At 32.6% G+C, this 24,500-nt stretch overlaps 1 protein-coding gene across 5 annotated transcripts in view; it reads left to right on the top strand.

The window, feature by feature from the left end:
- The window catches only part of LOC127731946 (zinc finger C2HC domain-containing protein 1A-like), a 46,771-nt gene that overhangs the window by 11,734 nt on the left and 10,537 nt on the right, over positions 1-24,500 (top strand). For 3 of the 5 annotated variants that reach the window (XM_052240879.1, XM_052240881.1, XM_052240880.1), the window contains exons 3-10: positions 963-1,085; positions 9,416-9,554; positions 10,380-10,531; positions 11,603-11,690; positions 16,295-16,386; positions 18,287-18,394; positions 19,475-19,495; positions 22,872-23,026. In XM_052240879.1, coding sequence (XP_052096839.1) covers positions 963-1,085; positions 9,416-9,554; positions 10,380-10,531; positions 11,603-11,690; positions 16,295-16,386; positions 18,287-18,394; positions 19,475-19,495; positions 22,872-23,026 — 878 coding nt within the window. The remainder of the gene's footprint in view (positions 1-962; positions 1,086-9,415; positions 9,555-10,379; positions 10,532-11,602; positions 11,691-16,294; positions 16,387-18,286; positions 18,395-19,474; positions 19,496-22,871; positions 23,027-24,500) is intronic. The other 2 variants (XM_052240882.1, XM_052240884.1) reach the window with 2 other exon arrangements.

The raw sequence follows: 24,500 nt of genomic DNA on the forward strand, positions 1-24,500 counted from the left end.
CAGGCGTAATACGCCTTATAATTTCGTACGGGTGTAACCACAAAATCAAATATCCACAAAAATACATTTTTATCTCAACCCATGGAAATTGGTAGTCCCCATGAAAATATATGAATCTGCAGTATCATGTGATTATGATTTACCTGTGATGCATTTTGACATCAATCACTCATTAACTTCCTGTAAAACGAATATTCTAAGGACAAAACAAAAAACATATGTGTTTACAGTCACTCGGCCCACCCTCATTTTATCGCCACAACCCTTTTTTTATTGGCAATTTTCTGAAATTCTGGAAATATCCACCTTTTCTGTCACTGGTACTGATATTTACCGTATTATTAAAACAACAATGGAGGCCTCCAGTGCCAGCACTGCCAGCATTTTGTCGCTGTGCACCATTACAGTGTCTTCTGTTTCTCTATATGTAGCTAATTGTGTCAAGAAACTACGATTGAACTCCCCCCCCCCCCCCCCCCAAAAAAAAAAAAATTTGACCTACCGAGTACCGACCCTATTTTTTTTTCAGCATGTGACAGTAAACTCTTATATTTTTATTTTTGGCCTTACTATTCATATACATGTTTTAGATTGTGTCCCCTTTTTCTAATGAACTACAAAACAAAGCTTCCTAACTAATATAATGGAACAGGAATATTTAATCTGGGCAAATTAGTTATTTGAGTACTCAGTGCTGGAGCTTCTCATGACCACCATTGTAAATTTATGTAGAATTCATGTTGACTGAAACTATTGTAAAATCAGTTATTCCTTTCCACAACATAATATATCATTCATGACTTTGATGAAAACAATTACATTTATAAGCTAAGTATATACAAAATGTCATTCAAAGCTGGTGGCATCATTAATTTAAACTGATGAAAACAGCAAATGTTAAAATGATTTCTAAATTTACAGAACAGTTCAAATGTTTTTTTTTATGTTTTTTTTCATTTTAGGCCAAGCATGAACCTATTTGTAGAAAGACTGCAGCAAAAAAGCCTAAAGTATTTGATTCAGCCAAACAAAGGGCTGAGGGTACAGAAGTCAGCTATAAACAGATAAAACAGTCTCAGAAAAAGGTAAGCCTCCTCGTTGGAGAAAACATTTGATTCAGTTGCACACCGAGTGCTGATTTTCAATGTTAATCATAAAAAACAATTACACCTAAAACCTTAAAAATAGTGAGGATCCTTACTTTTGGTTCAAAAACACACAGGACGTTTTTTTATCAACATTATATCGTAAATTACACACACAAACTCAACAAAAAGTAGACAATTATAATTGTTATTGTATAGTCACAAAAGTTTGAATCAGCTGAAGGACTACCAGGTGAGTGCATAATTCTTCAAAAAAGAAAGCAGATATGTAGACTTAAGTAAAGGGAGATAACTGTTCAAATCAATAATGTGTTTATCATACCGGTAAGCAGTTTCTTTATTGCTTTTTAAACATTTTTGTGAAACAAAATTTTTATATTCTACATTGCTTGGAAGCTTAAAAAACTATTATAAAGATAGTTTACACAAACGTACAAGAGATATGTAGAGGTTATGTCCCTTATCCTAGGTCTACCTAATTAATCTGAACCAAGATTTGTTATTATTTACATAAATTCTTTCATAAATGTTATAACTAACTTATCGACCAATTACAGGCCAAGCAGGAGGCAAGTATAAAACCAAACAAAGCATTAAACAGTCAATCTCATACTCAAAATCTTATTTCACTTTTCTAGTCATATGAAATTCTTATGCAGTGATTTTTTAGTATTTTATGGAGAAATGTCGATTTTATCCTTCACAGACACCATTTCTGGATAAGGGCTATTTAAAAGTTAATAAAAATACATGCTCAGTAGCACAGGATTATCATGCTAATTTAGAAATTATACTGACAAAATTTACCTTTTGAAATTAAAATTGAAAAATCATATTGCATTTGAATAATTGACAACATATGTCCTTGATTTTACAGTTGCAAATATCTGTAATATGACTCTATTACACATCGTCATACAACTAAATTTGCAGCATTAAAATCACTGGTTTGTGTTGACTAGTCTTGAAAATACAATTATTACTAATTGGCCAAATAAATAAATCTTAAGCTTTTCGACCAAAGTTATGTATAAAAGATGAGATTTTTTTTTCTATTTGACCAGAAAATATATCATAAAACTGAATTGGAATAGGTAAGTCTAATTTGTGACTTGTACCTAATTTTTCTAAACAAAAATGAGACTGAAAATGCAGGTTTTAGATTAACGAGAAAAAAAGTGAAAAGCAAAAGATTTATTAATTGACTTGACTTGTATTTGTACAATTTAGGAGTAAATGAATATCATCATCGATAGGATTGAGACTATAAAAGTATGACTGTTAGGTGTACCCATCATTGTTGTAAATCATGCATCTTAAGAATCAGTAGTATATTTCACTATGAACCAAATATGACTGTCGTTACACTGGCAGATGTTTCCTGCCACAGAACAGCAGTCGAAATTGTTTTCAAAAGAACAGTATATTACAAAAACTTATCCCTGGATTATATTCCACTGTTGGTTACTCAATAAAAGTTTGGTGTTCTTTTCTCTTGTTCGATGTTTACCTGGACTTAAAAGGATTACTGTAAACCAACTTCTTGGGATTCAGTATTTTTTTGTCAGATTTATATGGATCTCATGTGTAAAGGCTTACCACAAATTTAAATGTTCAAAGTAGTACAAATTATCTATGAGTAAGTATGGCAGACTTTGGCAACACCACAAAATCAAATATCCACCAAATTACAATTTTTCTTCAATCCACAGAAATAGATAACCATGAAAATAAATCAACCAACAGTTATTTCCCTAGCAATTTATTCAAACCACTTTAAATAATAAATTGATTTAAATTGATACACGAACAAAGTTGGAAAATCAAGAAAATATTTGCCACAAAGTCACCTAGAAAGGGGAATAAAATTCACGAACATTAGTTGGTTTACAGTTTTCTTAATGCATGGATTCACACACAGAACCGTTCTTAACAGTCTCAAAAAGCAAACCTCAAGAATGCAACTTGTAAATAACAGTCAAGAACAGTCCAGGTAAAAGTAGAAAAAGACTGTAGATGTCACCCTAAGTTGGTAAAAGCTGCTGATGTTAAATTCAAAATACTTGTCACTGGGATGCAAGTCATGTCTTTGGTTCATAGTGAATTGAAAGGAATATTTATGTCATAATATTGTCAGACTTATATGTCAAATTAAGTTTTTGTTGTAAGAAGATAAAAATGAATATCAAGTTCTGAAAAGTTTAAACAACAGACAATTATATTATGTATTTCTCTTGTTAGAAATGTAACATTGTAGAAGAATTATAAATTAATGGTGTCATATCTTTGTCTGCAAGGTACAATACCACAAAGGGAAGGCTGGGATTGATTTTGGGGGTAATTGTCTCAAAATTTTAGGAATTAGGGGCCAAAAAGGGGAAAAAAACAAGCATTTTTCTAGTTTCAGGACAATAACTTGTGTTCAAGTGTATGGATCTCTCTGACATTGTACCACAATGTTCCATATCACAAAGGGAAAGCTGGGTTTGAGTTTGGGGGTAATTGCCCTAAACGTTTAGGAATTTAAGGGCCAAAAAGGGGCCAAAAAACAAGCATTTTTTCTAGTTTCCAGACAATAACTTGTGTTCAAGTGTATGGATCTCTCTGAAATTGTACTGCAAGGTACCATACCACAAAGGGAAGGCTGGGATTGAGTTTGAGGGTGATGAATCATAAGGGGGTTCAACAAATTTGGGGGGTGGATTTTTTTCCTTTTTTTTCTTTAAAATTTTCCATTTTAAATTGGTTATTTATGATTTATATATAAAAGAATGTTGTGTCCATACTTGCCCCAACTGTTCAGGGTTCGACCTCTGCGGTCGTATCAAGCTGTGCCCCAGCGGAGCATTTTATTATTATTATTACAAAGGGAAGGCTGGGATTGAGTTTGGGGGTGATGAATCATAAGGGGGTTCAAAAAATTGGGGGGTGATTTTTTTTTCCTTTTTTTCTTTAAAATTTTCCATTTTAAATTTGTTATTTCTGATTTATATATAAAAGCAAATAATAATCATATGGTTTAGGTAAATTAGGTAAATTAAAAACTTTTAAGTTCTTAGACCACATTCATTCTGTGTCAGAAACCTATGCTGTGTCAAATATTTAATTTGAAACTAAAAAAATATTCGTCAGGGATGTCTTTAAGATATAAAATGTTTATGTTTTGAAAGTATTTAAAAAAGATAAGATGTTGGTGGGCCAATATTTTAATACATGACAAAGTATAAAGAAAGTGGGCTGACATATTGTAAGGAGAAGTTTTAAATGTGTGTAATATATGTAGTCAGCATCCCTATATATTGTTAGTCAGTCAAGGAACTGTGTATAACTATCAGGGCTTCCAAAAAAATATTTGAGCCAGCCGGACATTTTTGTCTTATCCTGATTTTAATCCCTTAAGACTAAGTAACAAAAGGAAATCATGGTAATCAGTTGTGCACCTAACATGCATGGTCAGTTGGGCATCTACATGTATTGTAGAAGTTATGGTCAGTTGGGCATCTACATGTATGGTCAGTTGGGCATCTACATGTATGGTCAGTTTGGCATCTACATATATGGTCAGTTTGGCATCTACATGCATGGTCAGTTGGACATATACATGCATGGTCAGTTGGGCATCTACATGGCATGGTCAGTTGGGCATCTACATGCATGGTCAGTTTGGCATCTACCAGACTACATGGCATGGTCAGTTTGGTATCTACATGCATGGTCAGTTGGGCATCTACATGCATGGGCAGCTGGGCATCTACATGCATGGTCAGTTGGGCATCTACATGCATGGTCAGTTGGGCATCTACATACATGGTCAGTTGGGCATCTACATGTATGGTCAGTTGGGCATCTACATGTATGGTCAGTTGGGCATCTACATGTGTGGTCAGTTGGGCATTTTCATGTATGGTCAGTTGGGCATCTACATGTATGGTCAGTTTGGCATCTACATGTATGGTCAGTTGGGCATCTACATGCATGGTCAGTTGGGCATCTACATGTGTGGTCAGTTGGCATCACTATCAACAAACATAATCAATAGTTAAGATATTTTGACTTTATGATTTAATTCATACTGGGGTCTATTTATATTTTTGATTTGTGAATAAGAATTATTCTCATTTTGTTGCATGTCAAAGCACTTTTTCACAAACTGATGCATTCTGGGTAATTTTTTCAAAAGCATAGTCCAAATTTATGTGATTGATTTTTAACGTCCTTAACTATGGATATTTTACCAATGGTGTACCATCATTTTGATTTTTGGTGTTACAAGCAACGAAATTACCAATAACTCTTAGATTCTGAAATGGGGAATTATAGTTTCTTGAAAAATAGAGACAATTCATTAATTTATCTTAATAATTTAATTTTGGATGTAGCACATCTTCTGATCAGCTGAAAGTGTTTTGTCTATCAGCTCATAGACATAATTTTGTCATGTCACGTGACGTCACTAACGTTTTTTTCAAAATTTACTCCTAAAAATAGAATTTAGAATTAAATTATAATCTATGCAGGTTATTTAGTGTGCACCACATTTTTGATGTTATTTCTTTATAGACAGAAAAAATATTACAGTAATTCCTTAAATGTCATCCTAATTATGCAGTTTATTTGAGCTATTAATATCACAAGTTTTATTGTTCATTCAGTTTAGCACAGATGTAATGATTTTTGCACAGACAAGGATCATTGATTAAATTTTATCATATTACATTAATAGTTATTAAGTGTAATTTCCCAAATCATTTTTCAGATGACAGAATTGATAAATTTACCAATGCATTGGTTTTCCACTAGCTGATTTCTGTTATTTACTGAGAAACAAAAATAATGCTTATTAATTTATTTATCCATATTTTTCTTTGACCTTGATATTTAGGGCATTAAAAAATGAAAACAACACGTTATAGATTTCATGCGTCCGAGGCGCTTTTCTGGATTTATCTTCATCAGGAACGCTCAAAGCCGAATATTTAAAAGCCAAGAATGAATAAGAACTGACACAGTTGAAGAGCTATATGACCAAAATGGAACTAAAAATAATAGCTAAATCCATCCAATTTTGACTGACAGAGTTGAAACCCTAGTTGCTTTAGTTTCTTTATAATTTAATAATTTTTGAAAGGTTTTGTCAGTACCGAAGTATTGACTTCTGTGCTGATGATACCCACGGGGACGGATATTCCACCAGCAGTTATATCAAAGGATAATCAGAAAAAAAGTTGTGCAATTAATGAATGATGATAAAACTCATTCATTCCACAATCAATTAAGCTTGTTAGACAACATGTGTGCAATGCATACTTTCAAAGTGTTGAAATGTTTATGCAAATTGAACTGCTGAAAATAATTAAATAGTCACGAAACTGTGAATTATGATAGGACATCGCAGTATGATCTTACTCATAGTACTTCACAGGGGCCTCAGTGGCAGAATGGTCTAAGTAGTTCATCTACTGTATCTTTGTCAACACTTATGTTGTGAGTTTGAATCCTGCAGGTAGCAGGTACGTTCAATCCAATCTTAAGGATGTTCGCTACTCTGTTTCAAAATAACAAGCTTTTTAAAAAACTATTAAAAATTGATAGTATACAAATAAAGGAACTGAAAAAGCAGAACAAATGTAGGGTCCGTGTGCTTGTTTTAGAGATATAAGCCATTGAAAAAATTTGGCAGGAAATAATTCTCTCTAGACTTTTCTTACATTTAACATTGGCACCCATTTCTTTAAAAAATTATGAAAAAATAACAAGGATTTTATAGGATTTTCAAATACGGCTTTTTAAACTATGTGTAATAAAATTATGAAAAGAAAAGTAGGGGTTAGCAGGCAAAGTTTTTTAAGGCATTCAAATGGATAAAATCAGAGGATTCGGAAAATCTGACAAAAATTCCAAAACATGACAAGCGAACGTCCTTAATTAACTAGAATGGCCAGTTTTCCTGTCAAAGATTGTGGTTCTCTCCAGGCTTCCTCCACCAATCAAAACTTACCACCACGATATAGACAATAGTACTGGAAGTGGTGTTAAACATCAACAATCAATCAATCCTTACCACCTTGATATAGACAATAGTACTGAAAGTGGTGTTAAACACCAACAATCAATCCATCCTTACCACCACAATATAGAAATAGTACTGAAAGTGGTGTTAAACACCAACAATCAATCAATCCTTACCACCTCGATATAGACAATAGTACTGGAAGTGGTGTTAAACATCAACAATCAATCAATCCTTACCACCACGATATAGACAATAGTACTGGAAGTGGTGTTAAACATCAACAATCAATCAATCCTTACCACCACGATATAGACAATAGTACTGGAAGTAGTGTTAAACACCAACAATCAATCCTTACCACCTCGATATAGACAATAGTACTGAAAGTGGTGTTAAACACCAACAATCAATCAATCCTTACCACCACGATATAGACAATAGTACTGGAAGTGGTGTTAAACACCAACAATCAATCCTTACCACCTCGATATAGACAATAGTACTGAAAGTGGTGTTAAACACCAACAAGCAATCAATCCTTACCACCACGATATAGACAATAGTACTGGAAGTGGTGTTAAACACCAACAATCAATCCTTACCACCTCGATATAGACAATAGTACTGAAAGTGGTGTTAAACACCAACAATCAATCAATCCTCACCACCACGATATAGACAATAGTACTGGAAGTGGTGTTAAACACCAACAATCAATCCTTACCACCTCGATATAGACAATAGTACTGAAAGTGGTGTTAAACACCAACAATCAATCAATCCTTACCACCACGATATAGACAATAGTACTGGAAGTGGTGTTAAACACCAACAATCAATCCTTACCACCTCGATATAGACAATAGTACTGAAAGTGGTGTTAAACACCAACAATCAATCAATCCTTACCACCACGATATAGACAATAGTACTGGAAGTGGTGTTAAACACCAACAATCAATCCTTACCACCACGATATAGACAATAGTACTGGAAGTGGTGTTAAACACCAACAATCAATCCTTACCACCTCGATATAGACAATAGTACTGAAAGTGGTGTTAAACACCAACAATCAATCAATCCTTACCACCACGATATAGACAATAGTACTGGAAGTGGTGTTAAACACCAACAATCAATCCTTACCACCACGATATAGACAATAGTACTGGAAGTGGTGTTAAACACCAACAATCAATCCTTACCACCTCGATATAGACAATAGTACTGAAAGTGGTGTTAAACACCAACAAGCAATCAATCCTTACCACCTCGATATAGACAATAGTACTGAAAGTGGTGTTAAACACCAACAATCAATCAATCCTTACCACCTCGATATAGACAATAGTACTGAAAGTGGTGTTAAACACCAACAATCAATCCTTACCACCACGATATAGACAATAGTACTGGAAGTGGTGTTAAACATCAACAATCAATCCTTACCACCACGATATAGACAATAGTACTGAAAGTGGTGTTAAACACCAACAATCAATCAATCCTTACCACCTCTATATAGACAATAGTACTGAAAGTGGTGTTAAACATCAACAATCAATCAATCAATCACAGTATTTCACAATGGTTTTATTGGTTTATTCATTTTTGTCTTGCCTAAGACAATTTTAGCAGAATGTCTGACAATTTATGTATGTTATCAGTTATCACCTGTAGCAACAACAGCATGGACGGTTAATATTTCAGAACCTAGACATCCTAGACCTGCCATATTTTGTAAAAACATGTTGGCTAATGGTTTAAAGTTTCCATCTAGCATAAGGCAGTCAACCATGACCTCATTTTCATTGTTTAATGACTTATAACTTTAATGAGCATTTAATTTAAGCACTTAGGTCTTTTTTTTCTACTATGAGTAATACATGCAGTTTGGATAAGTGGAATACTTTGTCCTGTCCAATTGACTTCAACTTAATGAGATTTAACTGTATTTGTTATATATAGAAAGGTTGTAAAGTGGACATGGTCATCTGACATATTATGACCCCTGAACTTGATCTCTTTTCATGGTTCAATGATCAGCATAACTGTTAGTTCTTAGCTCACTTTTTCATTTTCTATGACTAAAAGATCAACTATACCTGTTTCTATTTGTACATGCATACCTGTCTTGTCCTGTTTTCATGGTTCTTAAAACATGTAGTTAGACCTTTTTCTCAAATTTTGTCAAACTAATATTCATTCATATTTATACTTTGGAAGAGATTGGGGATGTAAATATGATATAATATACAGATTATTTAGATATATATAATCTCTCTCTTTCCAGGTTGTAAAACCTCCAAAATCCAACTGGAGATTGCAGCATCAAGACTTTATCAATACTGTGAGAGCAGCTAGGGGTGTAACACAGGCTTTAGAAAGAGGAGATCCCCTACCTCCTCCTCCCCCTCCTTCCATTAACCCAGGTAAGTCATGGATGAAACTCAAGCCTTAAAGAGAGGATTCCATCCCCTTCCTCCCCTTCCTCTATTAACCCAAGTAAGTCAGGGATGTCTCACAGGCCTTAAAGAGAGGAGTTACCCTACCCCGTTCTCACCCTCCCTCTATTAACCCGTGTAAGTCAGGGATGTCTCGCATGCCTTAAAGAGATGAATTACCGTACCCCGTCCTCCCCTCCCTCTATAAACCAAGGTAAGTTGGGGATGTCTCACAGGCCTTACAGAGAGGAGTTACCCTACCCCCTCCTCCCCCTCCCTCAATTAACCCAGGTAAGTCGGGGATGAGTCATAGGCCTTAAAGAGATGAGATCCATTACCCATCCTCCCCTCCCTCTTTAAACCAAGGTAAGTCAGGATGTCACTCAGGTCTCAGAGAGGAGATTCCCTACCCGTCTTACACCTCCTATTAATCTAGATATGTCAAGGATGTCACTCAGGCCTAAGAGAGAGAGATCCCCTACCCCTCCTTCACCTTTCTGTATGAATTATTGTCAAGTCTGGGTGTAACACATTATAAATGCTAAATTTGAAATATTCTAAAAAAAAAATGTTAGAAACTCAAACTGCTTTTAATAGGCAGTTGGCTTTGACATCTGTTCTAATTATTCAGACTAAAATGTTCTAACAAAATTAAGTTTAATAACAGAATTCTTATATTTTACCAAAAAAATATAATGGTTTAACATTTTAGATTATGTGATGCTTTAGCTGTAACCTAACTTTAGGACTATCTAAGCACTAATTGATACTCACCAATATTTAAATACAATACTCTTATTTATTAATTTTCAGATTATGAGCAATGTCCTTACTGTGCCAGAAGATTTAATGCAAAAGCTGCTGAGAGGCATATAAACTTTTGTAAGGAACAACAATCTAGGATACCTAACCGGGCAACTAAGGGTGATCCCAATGCTAAAGCTAAAATGATGGCTCGTAACACGGTAAGCTAAAATGATGGCTCGTAACACGGTAAGCTAAAATGATGGCTCGTAACATGGTAAGCTAAAATGATGGCTCGTAACACGGTAAGCTAAAATGATGGCTCGTAACACGGTAAGCTAAAATGATGGCTCGTAACACGGTAAGCTAAAATGATGGCTCGTAATATGGTAAGCTAAAATAATGGCTCGTAACTCCCAAGATAAAATGATGGCTCGTAACAAACACTGTAAGCTAAAATCGGTAAGATAAATGATAGCTTGTAACACGGTAATAAACTAAAATGATGGCTCGTAACATGGTAAGCTAAAATGATGGCTCATAACACTGTAAGCTAAAATGATGGCTCATAACACAGTAAGCTAAAATTATGGCTCGTAACTCGGTAAGCTAAAATGATGGCTCGTAACACGGTAAGCTAAAATGATGGCTCGTAACACTATAAGATAAAAGATAAAATGATGGCTCGTAACATGATAAGATGAAATGATGGCTCGTTACACACGTATGGTAAGGTGAAATGATAGCTCATAACACTGTAAGATAAAATGTTAGCTCATAACACTGTAAGATAAAATTATGGCTTGTTATAACTACTAAAGAAAAATGAAGGTAAGTAACACAGTGAGATAAAATAATGGCTTGTAACTTGTAAGATAAAATTGTGGCTCGTTACACAGTAAGATAAAATGATGGCTTGCAACCTAGTTATGATAAAATAATGACACTTAATTGAGTTAAGTTAAATTATAGTTTTATATGAAATAAGGAGATTTAGTATGACTGCCAATGAAACAACTATCTGCCAGAGACCAAACGACATAGATGTTAACAGTATATGTCACAGTACAACCTTTAACAATGAGCAGAACCAATACCGCATAGCAAGCTGTAAAAAACAATGAACAGAAATCAAACATTATGTTTTTTATCATTTTTATTTTTAACATGTTACAGAAGCGTTCTCACAAAACATTAGTTTCAAGTTAATTATTTGGTTTATATATAGAGGATTTCTCATTTGAACAACTGTATTGTACAATTTATTAATTTAAAGTACTTGGATTTTACAGTATCAGGCACCTAAGCCAAAGACAAAAGCAAGCCCAGGAGGAGCAGGAGATAGTCCAGGGTATGGCAGGGCACCAGCATCTCAACCAGGTAATGCATTGTGGGTAATTCATTGGTCTGTACACAAGTGTTCCACATCATTTATACTTTGAACATTATCACAATTATATCATATTGATTGTGATTTTCATCTGAAAACTTTTTTGAAGGAAGTATTTGTTTACATAAAAATTAAAGGAAGAAACTAAGGGAGTGATATTTCCTTTAGGTTATTTTTTATTAAACAAAACAAGAAACAAACAAAAAAATATGGCAGAAAGGACCATTTTCAGTTTTTTTTTGTTATGCATTGCTCAATTTGATTTCAGTTCTTTTTCATCAATAAATAAATGGAAGTCAATTCGAGGATAAAATGTCTTTACCGAGCTGTCAAGATAGTAACTGAGCAGAGAATTGTAATATTATTCCATTTATTTCCCTAGGCCAAAAATCCAAAAAGCCTCTGTCAAAAAAAAGTGACAAACAAGCGACCAAGTCTTCATTGTGTTCTATCTTATGACAAGGTATCTGAGATGTGTTTTATCCTTCATTAGATTGCTAATACAGAGGACATACCGGGTCGGCACTGATCTGTTCTGATTTTTGTTGAATTTGGGTGTTTGGACAAACATTTACCATCACTTCCTTTGTTGGTAGCAACTGTTTGTCAAAATTGTTTAAGTGAAGAATTAAATTACATTTTAGCTCACCTGTCCACAGGGCCATTGTGAGCTATTGCTTTTGCCTGGCATCCATCGTCTGACTAATAATAACTTCAGAAAATTTTAAATGAATTATAGTTTTCATCTCCTTTTCCCCCTTTTTTTTTGCAGATATCAGTCTGTTGTTGACATTCTTCATTACACTTTTTATATGGTCTTTTCCTTTAAAACCCATTTTGCAATTGAATTCAAATGTGAACACAATCGTCCTTCAATTGTTTTCTTGTAAATGTATTCCTGATGTTCCTGCCAATCCCCAAGCATCCTGTTAAACTAAGTATAGATCATATGGTTTTAACAAGAAATATGATACTTTTATGACTGTCATAAACATTTATTTAATTTTCCACTTACAGTTGTAAAATAAAAAGTTACATATATTTTTCCCCAAAAATTTCTCGTTTTACTTAATTATGACCATTTTGACAAAAATTCGTTAAGTGAAAGTTATCTCCATTTCAGCCTTCTTTGCAGATTTGCTATGATCTCTGCACATTAAAGAACCATTGCAACAACTCTCTGAGGGGTCAAAGCAAAATTTCTGTACCTCATTTTCCAGTGGCAGTCCAAATTACCAGCCTTTCATCCTGGTCAACCTACCTACATATTAACTGATCATTCGTCCTGAATATGCATGACAAATTTGCCACTGGACATTAAACAAGCAACAATCAATCATATGAGTTGGCATTTGGACTTAGAAAGTTCATAGAATAACTTTTTTTCTATAAAATAAGGAGATGTGGTATGATTGTGGTATGGGGTGGGGGTGGGGGGAAGGTGGGAGACAAAAAAAGATTCTGAAAGTGGGAGGTGGGAGAAGGGTACCCCACTGTCTACCCCCTCATAATATTATAGTATTTATTCCTTAAGGAATAAAGGGTATAGAATATATGTTCCAAAAGGAACAGATATCATGACATTGTTTATTAGAAAGTTCCCAGGGGAACTAGGCAAAACAAATATACGTTGACATCTTGACCAAACCATATTCCCCTTATGAATTGACATGAATATATTGTGCATACATTGCATAGTTAATGGGTGAGCGATACAGGCTACTTGGATCCTCCAGTTCAGAATAGAAAAGCAGGTGATGAAAATATTTATTCAAAAAATTATTGATAAAAAAATTTATAAAAAAAGTATATGAGCTGACCTGTTATCCTCATAGTAAACATGTAATACTGCTAAACCCATAATGATAATGGCGTTAAGAAGCTAAGTTACAATTGACATTACCAAATTACATTAGTGGAAACTTAAATTTCACATCTGATTTTTAATGCATGGCCGAAGTTACAATAAAGCTTTTCTGCTTTTTAACTTTTTTTTAAACTTACATGTACTTTTTAAGGTGATTGGAAAATTGCCTATAAGAATTATTTTATATGCAAAACAATGGCTTTAAGCTAACATATTTGTTTGTTTCAATCATGCCGTTATAGCTAGATTAAAGTTTTAGTGTTATTTAGTTGTATATTTTTTAGAAATCTAGGTTAATTTAGAGGACTGTATTTGAAATCAATGTCGAGAATTTTTTTTAACTCAAAGGTCAACAAAATATTTTAAAATTCAAAACTATATGTCAGGACCTATGGCTATACATGTCATTTATCTGGGTTATTTTGTGTTGTTTAGTTTCTATAAATACCATTTGCATTTAATTATCAATTTATAATTTTTAGTGAAAAAAAGAATATACCAGTCAGATTTGAGTTGATTTATCTACACAGTCATATATAAAAAATATAAGAATTCCATTGGAAAAAAATTCCTTGTCAAAATGGGTTTAGTTAGTCTATAATACCATACAGTATGCATTAAATTTTAAAATGAAACCATGCTACTATATAACTTAAACCCAATAATAGGTCTATCTATTAATCTAAAGCATAAGTTATGGTATATATATATCTGTATATGCACATTGCACGTTTTTGGTAGAACCTTTTTCCTAAATACATTCACAATAAATCTGTAACTAATAAAACTCCTTGATAATAATTTTTATTTCTTTTTATTATTGACAACAGTTTTTTGTTATTTTTATCTTTGACGAAGGATCTCATTTCTTCCTTTATGTTTGGCAATTGTTTTTTTTCTTTTCTTGTTTCTATCATTTATCTTTTTCTATTTTTTTTTGGTTAGGATGAGCTTACCTTGCATCCATAAAATGTCACCAAAATAAGGATGCAGTTATGCATGTTTTTGTGAAATACATATAGTTATTTTTCGTCCATTGTGTCCATGCAATATCATGAAAAATACGAATTGATTGTAATTTTTTGTTTAATTTATTGGCAACTTTTTATAGACCCAGAACTTAGAGTTCAACATATTGTATAGATACCTGTCTATCGGGAAGAATGTAAGTTGACCTCTAGATGTCTATTGGGAAGACTGTAATGTGTTAATGTTATTTTTGTCGTTGGGTTGCTGTCTCATTGATGTATATCCCATTCATCTAGAAAAACTTTATAAAATATATGATTAGCCAGTAGCTTGACAGTGATGAATTATGACGTGTGAGCACTTGTCGGACACCTACTTCCTGTTTGCCGATATATTGAATTTCCGGTGTGTTGAATAGATTTGAAATTTTTTTGTTACACATTTCTTCAGTCCTTCTGATAGAATGACTTGTAAGCACTTATTAATTTTGGGCCTTATTGACCTTACCTTTGTAATTATCCATTTATCTCATCTGTTGTAAGATATTTCATGATTTTCAGAATTATGGCAGAATACACAAAACCTGCTATAGACGACTTTCTAATTCTAGGCAAATAGCGATAAACAGATTATCAGTGGTCTTTCAAACTCTTAAGATGTTTCTCGGCCACATCTCATCTGTTGGCCTTACGGTGAAATTGTAGCTGAGAAACACCCTCTGGTTTGAAAAACCATCGATAATCTATAATTATGATAATCATGATTCAAAATACAAAGAATCATTATTTAATGCTATTTTTAATGAAAGATAATCAAAATGGCTACGCCTGTTATGTTTTTTTATTTAGTTTTTAGTGAAATAATGTATGTATGCATGTTTTTCCATTTTATTATGATTAAAAATTGAGAACAAATCTCAGATATCTAGTCATAAGTCCCTAACTTACATAACAGATACCATTAATTATTCTCCAACTCTAGAGTGAGGCTATATTGCATTTACCTTGTCTGTCTGTTCGTCATATTTTTTCTGGCATGATACACTTTTCTCAACTACTCTGGTAATATGTATATATGTACAGAACATACAATGTAATTACTTCATATTTATTCAGAAGCTTGACAGTGATGAGTTGTAAAGTATGAGCAATTTTTAGATCAGTTAGACACCTACTTCCTGTTTACCAATACTTTGAATTACAAGAGGGGGTAATAGTTTTACGAGTGGGGGTAATAGTTTTAGTGGGGATAATAGTTTTACGAGTGGGGTAATAGTTTTATGAGTGGGGGTAATAGTTTTATGAGTGGGGGTAATAGTTTTATGAGTGGGGGTAATAGTTTTACGAGTGGGGGTAATAGTTTTACGTGTGGGGGTTATAGTTTAACAAGTGGGGGTAATAGTTTTACGAGTAGGGGTAATAGTTTTACAAGTGGGGGTAATAGTTTAGCACGACAACCTGTGCATTCTTGTTTTGTAGAAGGTGTAATTTTAATGCTAGTTTGATATTATTTGAAGGTATGACTGAAATTCATAAAATGTGTAACTTATAAAGATTTTATTTCAAGCATTTGTTAGTTTGAACATTACTTTATCTATATTTACAGGGGATCATTTTTAAAAAAAAAAACATGAATTTTACAAGTTCATGTGCTGATCAGAGGAAGAAATTGATTTACCGCTAGGTAATGCATGTTAATGAATAAAAACTTTATTATTACTGATATTTAAATAAATTTTTTGAATTCTACTTTTTGCAGGAGTTGGTAGAACACCCCCTGGTGCTAGTAATGGTTACGGTAGAGGTGGTGCCAGCACTAGAGGGCGTTCTACTGGAACAACATCATATCAGGTAAGATTTTTGATGATCTAATTTACATATATGAGATTTGATAATCACTCAAGTAAACAGGAAAACTCTCGTTTGTATCACTTCACTTTACACAAGTTTTCAGGACAATTTTTTAGGGAAATGCACTTGTTTTCTGTGCTCAACATTTCAATGGTTCATAATCTAATGCATTGTGGGTAATTTGGTGAGTTAACAATGTCCTTTAAACAATGAATTACCAACCAATGGCTACGTTATAACATTTTTTTTTAGTGGGTGAAAAATTACAATTCCTTTCTTTCTAGAATTTAGTTCAGACAATCTGCATTTGGAAATTTTTTATAGTTCTAACAGATTATCTTATAGAACAAAGTTTCTGTTTTTCAAACATAACATAAAAGAGTAGTTCTTAAGAAGAATAGTTTGAATATAATAATATACTTACTTTTTACTTTTCCCCTAAGCTAAGCTTAGAAACTCCAAATTATTAGAACTGTGTCAAAGGGAGATAATTTAGACAACCAATTCCGTAAAACAAATTTAAAAGGAGATAATTTGTCATCTCTTATCTGAACAAAAATAGCCTTGTTGAGTCAGGCCGAGAAAAAAAAAATCTGTGTTTCTGGTAACCCGACCGACCCTGTTTTTTTAGCCCCACCCCTAATTTTTTTATTGAATCTTCAAAAAAAAAAAAAAAAATTTGTATCAACCGACCCTGTTTTTGACACAGGCTTCTGTTAATCGACATAATTATTTATCTAACTTGCTTCTACTGGCACAGAAAGCCAGTAAAACATTTTATTTATGTCAAAAGGTATTCCAAATAGGTTAAATCCAAAAAATTTGCACAGCAGGTGCTTCAAAAACATTGCAAATGGCCGCACTTCCGGTATTTGAAACTAATTACGGACCCGGACTTGGAAAAACCATGATAATTTTCCAGATTTCGTTTACAATGTCAAAAAAAAAAAAAAAAAAAAAAAAAAAATCCAACCTACCGACCCTATTTTTCAAAATGATTTTACCGGAAACACAGATTATTTTTTTTTAGGCCTCATGCAAGATCAAGTTTCAGACAGACTATACCAAATTATCAGAATCAAATGAGCAGCAACATTGTGGTCAAACTGAAATATTTATTATATTACGGTATAAACACAAAATATATGCTTTGCCATTAGTATTTGAATGTTAATTCATGCAAGAGTTAATTTGGTATAATGATTTCCTGACTAATGAGGGTTTGGTATAATGATTTCCTTTCATGAGGGTTTGGTATAATGATTTCCTGACATGAGGGTTTGGTATAATTATTTCCTGACATATGAGGGTTTGGTATAATGATTTCCTGACATATGAGGGTTTGGTATAATGATTTCCTGACATATGTGGGTTTGGTATAATGATTCCCTGACATTCGAGGGTTTGGTATAATGATTTCCTGACATACGAGGGTTTTGTATAATGATTTCCTGACATACGAGGGTTTGGTATAATGATTTCCTGACATACAAGGGTTTGGTATAATGATTCCCTGACATTCGAGGGTTTGGTATAATGATTTCCTGACATATGAGGGTTTGGTATAATTATTTCTGACATATAAGGGAAAAATTTCTTAGAAAAAAACAATTTTCAGTGTACTCTTTTGTCATGGAAACAATGACATTGTGATTATTTTAGTGCTTGAATTGACAAGTAGCAACCATTGCTTAGATCTGGAAATGTAAACAATTAGCTGAATACCAGAAGAGACTCTTATTATATATAAAAAGTAGGTAAAACATCAATTTCAAACCAGCCTTATTTTTTTTTAAATATGAAGATAAAAATATAAATTATAAGCTAGTCAGTTTTCAAACATTTTGATGCTGTTTAGCTGAATCAGATTTTAAAGTATTTAAAATGGTCATTAAACTAGGACATCCATGAGGAGCAAGCTATAGATCCACAGCCACACAAACCATGGGCCAACCGTGTGTCTTTTCGACCAAGTTTTTTAGAACCTGTCGATGAATTTGTTCACACGGTAAAAATTGTGATCTAATATTGCTTCTGCATGATAAAAATGTTAACATAATTAATTTTTAACGCTGGAAATGTGAATTGGATATTTGGGGTATATACCAAAAAAATGTTGACGCTTGAAGTCAGTGATACAAGAAAGCTGTTTTATGCCCTTTGCGCTGGCATGTGTTATATTATGTCAGTATTAAGTATTTATGTAGACAATGTGGTTCTAACAATATTTTTTTTTCAATCAAATTGCAAGAAAATTTGTGAACACTTGAATGATTTGTAATGCATGATGTGACGAGGAGACCAGTAACACACTTGTTTTATAAGTTTGAACCACATCAATAACATTGCTGATTGTATGTTGATTAACCATTCATATATCATTCAGCTTTGTATAGCCTAGGGGCTGGAGTAATTAAGTAATACTTTTTCAGTATTTGTAATTATTTTGGATAAAACAGAATGAGATTCTTTTCCTGTTGTGAGAGAGTTACGATATATACATTTATGATATGGTAGTTCAATTTTGAATTTCACAATTTTCTGTTATGAATTCAATTTTGTATTTAAAATTTAAATTAACAAGACAATATCATACCTCCTGGAGGACCAGAGGGAGAAATTCTTCATTAAAGTTTTCAATTTTTCACGGTTTAAATCTTTTGATTGGAAAGGACAGCAATGCCACTGTTGCCAACCAAGCTATAAATAATATCTAAACGAATTAACCACCAATCACAACACTGGAGTCTTTCACATGTGAGTTTAAATTATTTTTTACCACCTTGCTGAGCATAGTATTAGTAGACACATTGATGAGAGAAATTTTGTTTGTTTGTGTACTCTGTTCACTAGTCTATCAAAAAAGGTGAAACCAAAACTAAATGGAATTTGAAAATTTCATCTGAAGCATTTAACTGCATCACCTACTCAATATTAATTTCTAAACATTAGAAATGTGGTGAAATTCTAATCAAAGCAAGAAAATTAGTTAGCACATGTATGAGTTTTAGAGCAATGGATACATTATATTAGTATGGTAATTTATAGTATTTTCTTCCTTTTAAATAATTTATAATTAAACTTATAGGAAAATGCAAATATTGATGAGGTAATCTGTCAAGGAAATGTTTTTGAATAACAAAAGGGGAGGTAATTGGTATTGTATATCTAACAAAGGGAGGTAATTGGAAGTGTGGAGTTAACAAAGAGATACTTTATGTTGGGTTAACAAGGGGAGTTAGTGCTGGTTGATACATGTATTTTAAAGTTAACAAAAGGATACTTCGTGTTCGGTTTGTAAAGTTAACTAAGGAAATTATTTCATGTTAGTTTTGTATCCTTAAAAAAGGGAGGTAATTAATGTTTGGGATTGTACCATTATTAAATGAAGGTAATTCATGTTTGGGATTGTACAATAAACAAAGAAGTGTAATTCATGTTTGGGATTGTACCATTAACAAAGAAAGGTAATTCATGTTTGGGATAGTACCATTAACAAAGAAAGGTAATTCATGTTTAGGAATGTAGAGTTAACAACGGAGGTGACTCATGTTTGGGTTTTGAATTAACAATTGGAGGGAATTCATGCTTAAATAGAAATAAAATCATGTTTTAAGGTGGTATGGGTATCTTCTGCCATCTTGGATTGTAAAATAGCAGAACATAGAGGTATATATTATATTTAGGTCAGCAAATTTTGATGCAGGATTGCAATTTACTAATACAAATTTTATTTTCAGTTAAATTAACAAATTGATGTGATCTTAGGTTAGTTTCACTCATATTTTTACAAAAGTAGAAAATTCGTGCTTGATTTTAAAATTTGTTAAACTTTGGTATTAAGGGGAATTAACTCTGAAAAGCTATAATTTATAAGGAATCTTCTGGATTTTTTTTTATATTATGTTAAAACGTACAGTGATGCCAATTTTTCTTTTGATATTCAGAAAGCAGTTTTAAGAGCTATCTTCTCATATTTTATTTCAAAATTCTATCATTTAGTTCACCTTCTTTTCAAATAATAATGCTTTTTCTCTGTAAAATCCATACAAAATGTGTTATTTTTTTCACAACCTGTAGCCAGAAAACAAGCTTGGTGACAGACCTATCTATTTTATTATATTTTTGGACATTTCACAATATATTCTACATTTTGGCAAAGAATGAATAAATTAAATCCTATTTTGTTTATGCTCTCATACCACCTTGAACAATGTTAGTTATAATAAAAAGAGAGCTTATTTACGCTATAGCTCAGGAAAATATTGTCATTTCCACCTTCCAATGGTTGACAAATCACATTTGTACTCAAACTGAACTTAATTTTATGAACATTTTGACTACAGAAGTTTAAAGATATTTTTCCAATGAATTTACAAGGTTAATAGGGGGAAAATAACATTGCCACTCTAGATTTGTGTTGACCCCATTGATGACCGGTAGAAATGACAAAATCATCCTGAGACAGCTGCTGTGAATATTCTACTAACTCGTGTTAAGATCAGTGCAATTTTTGCATTGTAATTTGTAGGTTTGTCAATCATGGGAGTCAATAGATAATTACCATGATAAAAATTAGTTTTGCAAAATGTATTTCATATTTGTGAAGCAGTATATAATTTTCAACAGGCTACTTTCTCTGTGGTAAGACATTTGGGTATTCAATGTAGAAAAAGAGCAACTAAAAAAAGTGAAATCAAGCAAACAATCTGTGCAATTTTGGGAAAAAATAACCTGTTTTTTATGATTTTGTTGTGTTTAAAAAACATAGAACAGTTCATTTTTTCTCCAAACTGCACCAATTGTTAGCTTGGTAGTTGGTCTTACTTGACCGAGTACCAGGATGTCCAGCTACCACAGTGGAGGTAACCTGTTGAAAAACTAAAATTCCAGAGTCAAAATCGGTAATATGAAATTGTTCTATTGTTATATTGAATGAAAATTGATGGTACAGCATATACATAGTTTTAGTAAAAAATTTGAAATGGCTTTTTAAGCTTATATAAAATGCATGTTTCATTATATTTTATTATTTATTGAAATATATCATTTAGAATTGCATTTAGATATAAAAAAAGGGCATTTTTAGATGAATTATCACCAATTGCAGTATTGTGTTATGTGTACAGGGTTTATAAAGCTATGTTATGTCACCAATTTTTGAACTTAAGTCATGACCTCTGACTTACTATATATTCACCCCCTACTTTATTGTTGAAATTATGGTAATTGTCAAAAAATACTCATGTTCAATAGGATTAGTCCAAACTTCACAAAAAATATTTGTTTGGGCTGAAAATGACTGCCTTGCTAGAATATAGCATAAAATAGGATCCTATTGAAAATTCATGTTAAAAAATTGGCCGATAAAACCAAATTTAACCATCTAGCAGGATCAATTAGATCATAGTCTCAGATGAAATTTTTATACATATAAATGTCAGTTGCTTTGAGATCAGGTTATTCATAAGTTAACATGATCACTTTATGATTTATGCTTTTAGTCTTCAGTTTAAAGTTAACGTTGATCATGTGACATAACATTGTTTACACTGTATACTTTTTTTAAAACATATCAAATGCTTTGTAGATCGTTTTCAGTGTTTTTACTTTCACTTTGATTAAGGAAGCATGCTTTTGTAGATTTTTCAGTATTTTAGCTCACCTGGCCACTAGGGTCAAAATGAGCGTTTGCCATCACTTGGTGTTTGATATTCTTCATCTATTGTCTGTCGTAAAAAAAAACGATTCACCGATTTTCCATTTGTACCAACATTATCAAAGGAATCCTTTTAACCATAAGCAAGAAAATTTGACCAATTTTAGTATTAACTTGAAACACTACAAAATTTGTAAACAGCAAAAATCATCAGCAATTCAAAACAAAATGTCAAAATAGCTGAATCCATAAATTGACCCTTTACAGGAGTTATTGCCCTTAAATGACAATTTTGGCTGAATTGTAGAATTTTTGCAAATAAACTTGAAAGCAATAACAGATAGACCAAAACTGTAAGGAGCAAAAATTATCAGCAATACTAAATCCTCAAAAATGGCAAAACATTGAAATATTAATCTACTCCTTATTAAAGTTATTGCCCTAAAATTATTACTTTTGACACTATTTTACCTTCTGTCTTGAAATCTATAACAGATAGACAGAAACTGTAAAAAACAAAAATATTCAGCTGTTGATGATCTACAAAAATGGTAATATGGGAAAGTATTATTTGTACCTGAAAGGTGTTATTGTCCTTAAACAACTTTTTTTTTTTTACAAATTTTGGCCTTGTTGCCTTTTATTGTTCTTAAATTGTCAGCAATACAAGATTACAAAAATCAAAGGAAAAACAATACTTTTTTGTCCAATGGCATATCTTTGCCAGATGAGCGATTCAGGCTTTTTGGAGCCTCTAGTTACTTTCCCTTTGACTCTGGGAGCATGCTTTTGCTTGATTATTTCTATAATTATCACAATTATATAGGCACAAGATTACTCTGACAATCAAAGTAACGGTCACGACAATGGAATGAATGCAGGGAAGGCATTACGCACTGGCAGAGGTGGGCGAATTTACCAAGAGGCAAAACGGGACATTAAATCTGCCAGTAAACTGGGTTCCTCCAATTCTTTGTTAAGGTACCAGTTATTTATTTTTACAGCATGAATCCTAACCTCTCTATGTTGGTGTTTGTTTAATGTTTTGACTTATGTTTACATTTCTGCATCTTTATAATTTATCCAGAGCAACTGCTTTTTAAGTTCTGTTTACTTTCCGTTATCTTTATTGTATTGCATGTATGTTTCAATGGTGTTGCCTTTTTGTACACAAAATTTTGAATACCATTGTGCTGAAGAGCCATGACTCCATATTGTTGTCACTATAATGATGATATTTATTATCAGAAGTTAATTGGCCAAAGGTTCTGTCATAAAGTCAAAGAATACATTAAGTTGGTTGCATGTTTTAGGCTGACTTTCATTCTGTTCGAGACATATATCTGCAAGTCAGATTTTTTAAAAGTAGAACAGCTAGAAAACATTAAGGATGTTCGCTCCTCTTGTTTTTGAATTTTTGACAGATATTCGGAATCCTCTGGTTTTATCCATGTAGTGCCATTAAAATTTTGCCCATTAACCCATACTTTTCTTTCCATAATTTGATTACTTTTAGTTTAAAATGACATTTTTCAAAATCTTATAAAATCCTTGTTATTTTTTCATCATTTTTGAAAGAAAAAAGGTGCCAATGTTAAATGCATGAAAAATCTAGAGAGAATTATTTCCCGCCATATTTTCAATGGCTTATATCTCGAAAACAAGCACACAGATCCTTCATTTTTTTCTGCTTTTTTAGTTTCTTTGTTTATATACTATCAATTCATAATAGTCTTTTAAAAAGCTTGTTATTTTGAAACAGAGTAGCGAACATCCTCAATGTTTGGTTCAGTTAGATTATTCCTGGACTCTCAGTTTAGATCAGTATAGAATTAAGACCTTCTTGAAAGCTGGAAACATCTCTAAGGAATAATGATGAGCTCTTTTTAGCGCTTGTCTACTTTCATTTCTAAGCTCAAGATTAGATGAGGCCCCCAACAAGCCATTAAAAAGGCTTTCAGAGGTCAGAGGAATCTTGAACTAGTGGATTTATTGTTAATTTGATCTTGCCATGAATATGGATGAAGAATATGCCATTTGACTTTAAGCAAACCACAATCTGTCAATCAATGGTTCTATAGTCTTCTGTAAACATCAGTGGTCTACTCATCTGAGAACTTGAAATTTTGTTCTGTGACTTTTTGTTTGAGTATTTTTCTGTGGAAGAAATTATTGTCCTTTTTCTTGCACATTTATTTTAATTTGAACTAAAACCTTTGCTTTTCTTTTGTACTTTTCTTCAGTAATCCTACTCAGCTTGTAGAGAGCTTTTTAGTGTGCTTTTAATGTGTTTAATATCTGTGTTAAAATATATGTAATGTCAAGTACGCTTAATTCACCATTTTCATGTTTTAGGATTTTCGTTTTGCCACAACTGACCTCAATTTGGGGTCAGTTTATCTTATTATGTTTGCAAAATAATGACTGATGGTCTGTGACATATTTTTTTTTACTA

This window comes from Mytilus californianus, unplaced genomic scaffold (assembly GCF_021869535.1).
Source record: "Mytilus californianus isolate M0D057914Y unplaced genomic scaffold, xbMytCali1.0.p SCAF_21, whole genome shotgun sequence".
Taxonomy (NCBI): domain Eukaryota; kingdom Metazoa; phylum Mollusca; class Bivalvia; order Mytilida; family Mytilidae; genus Mytilus; species Mytilus californianus.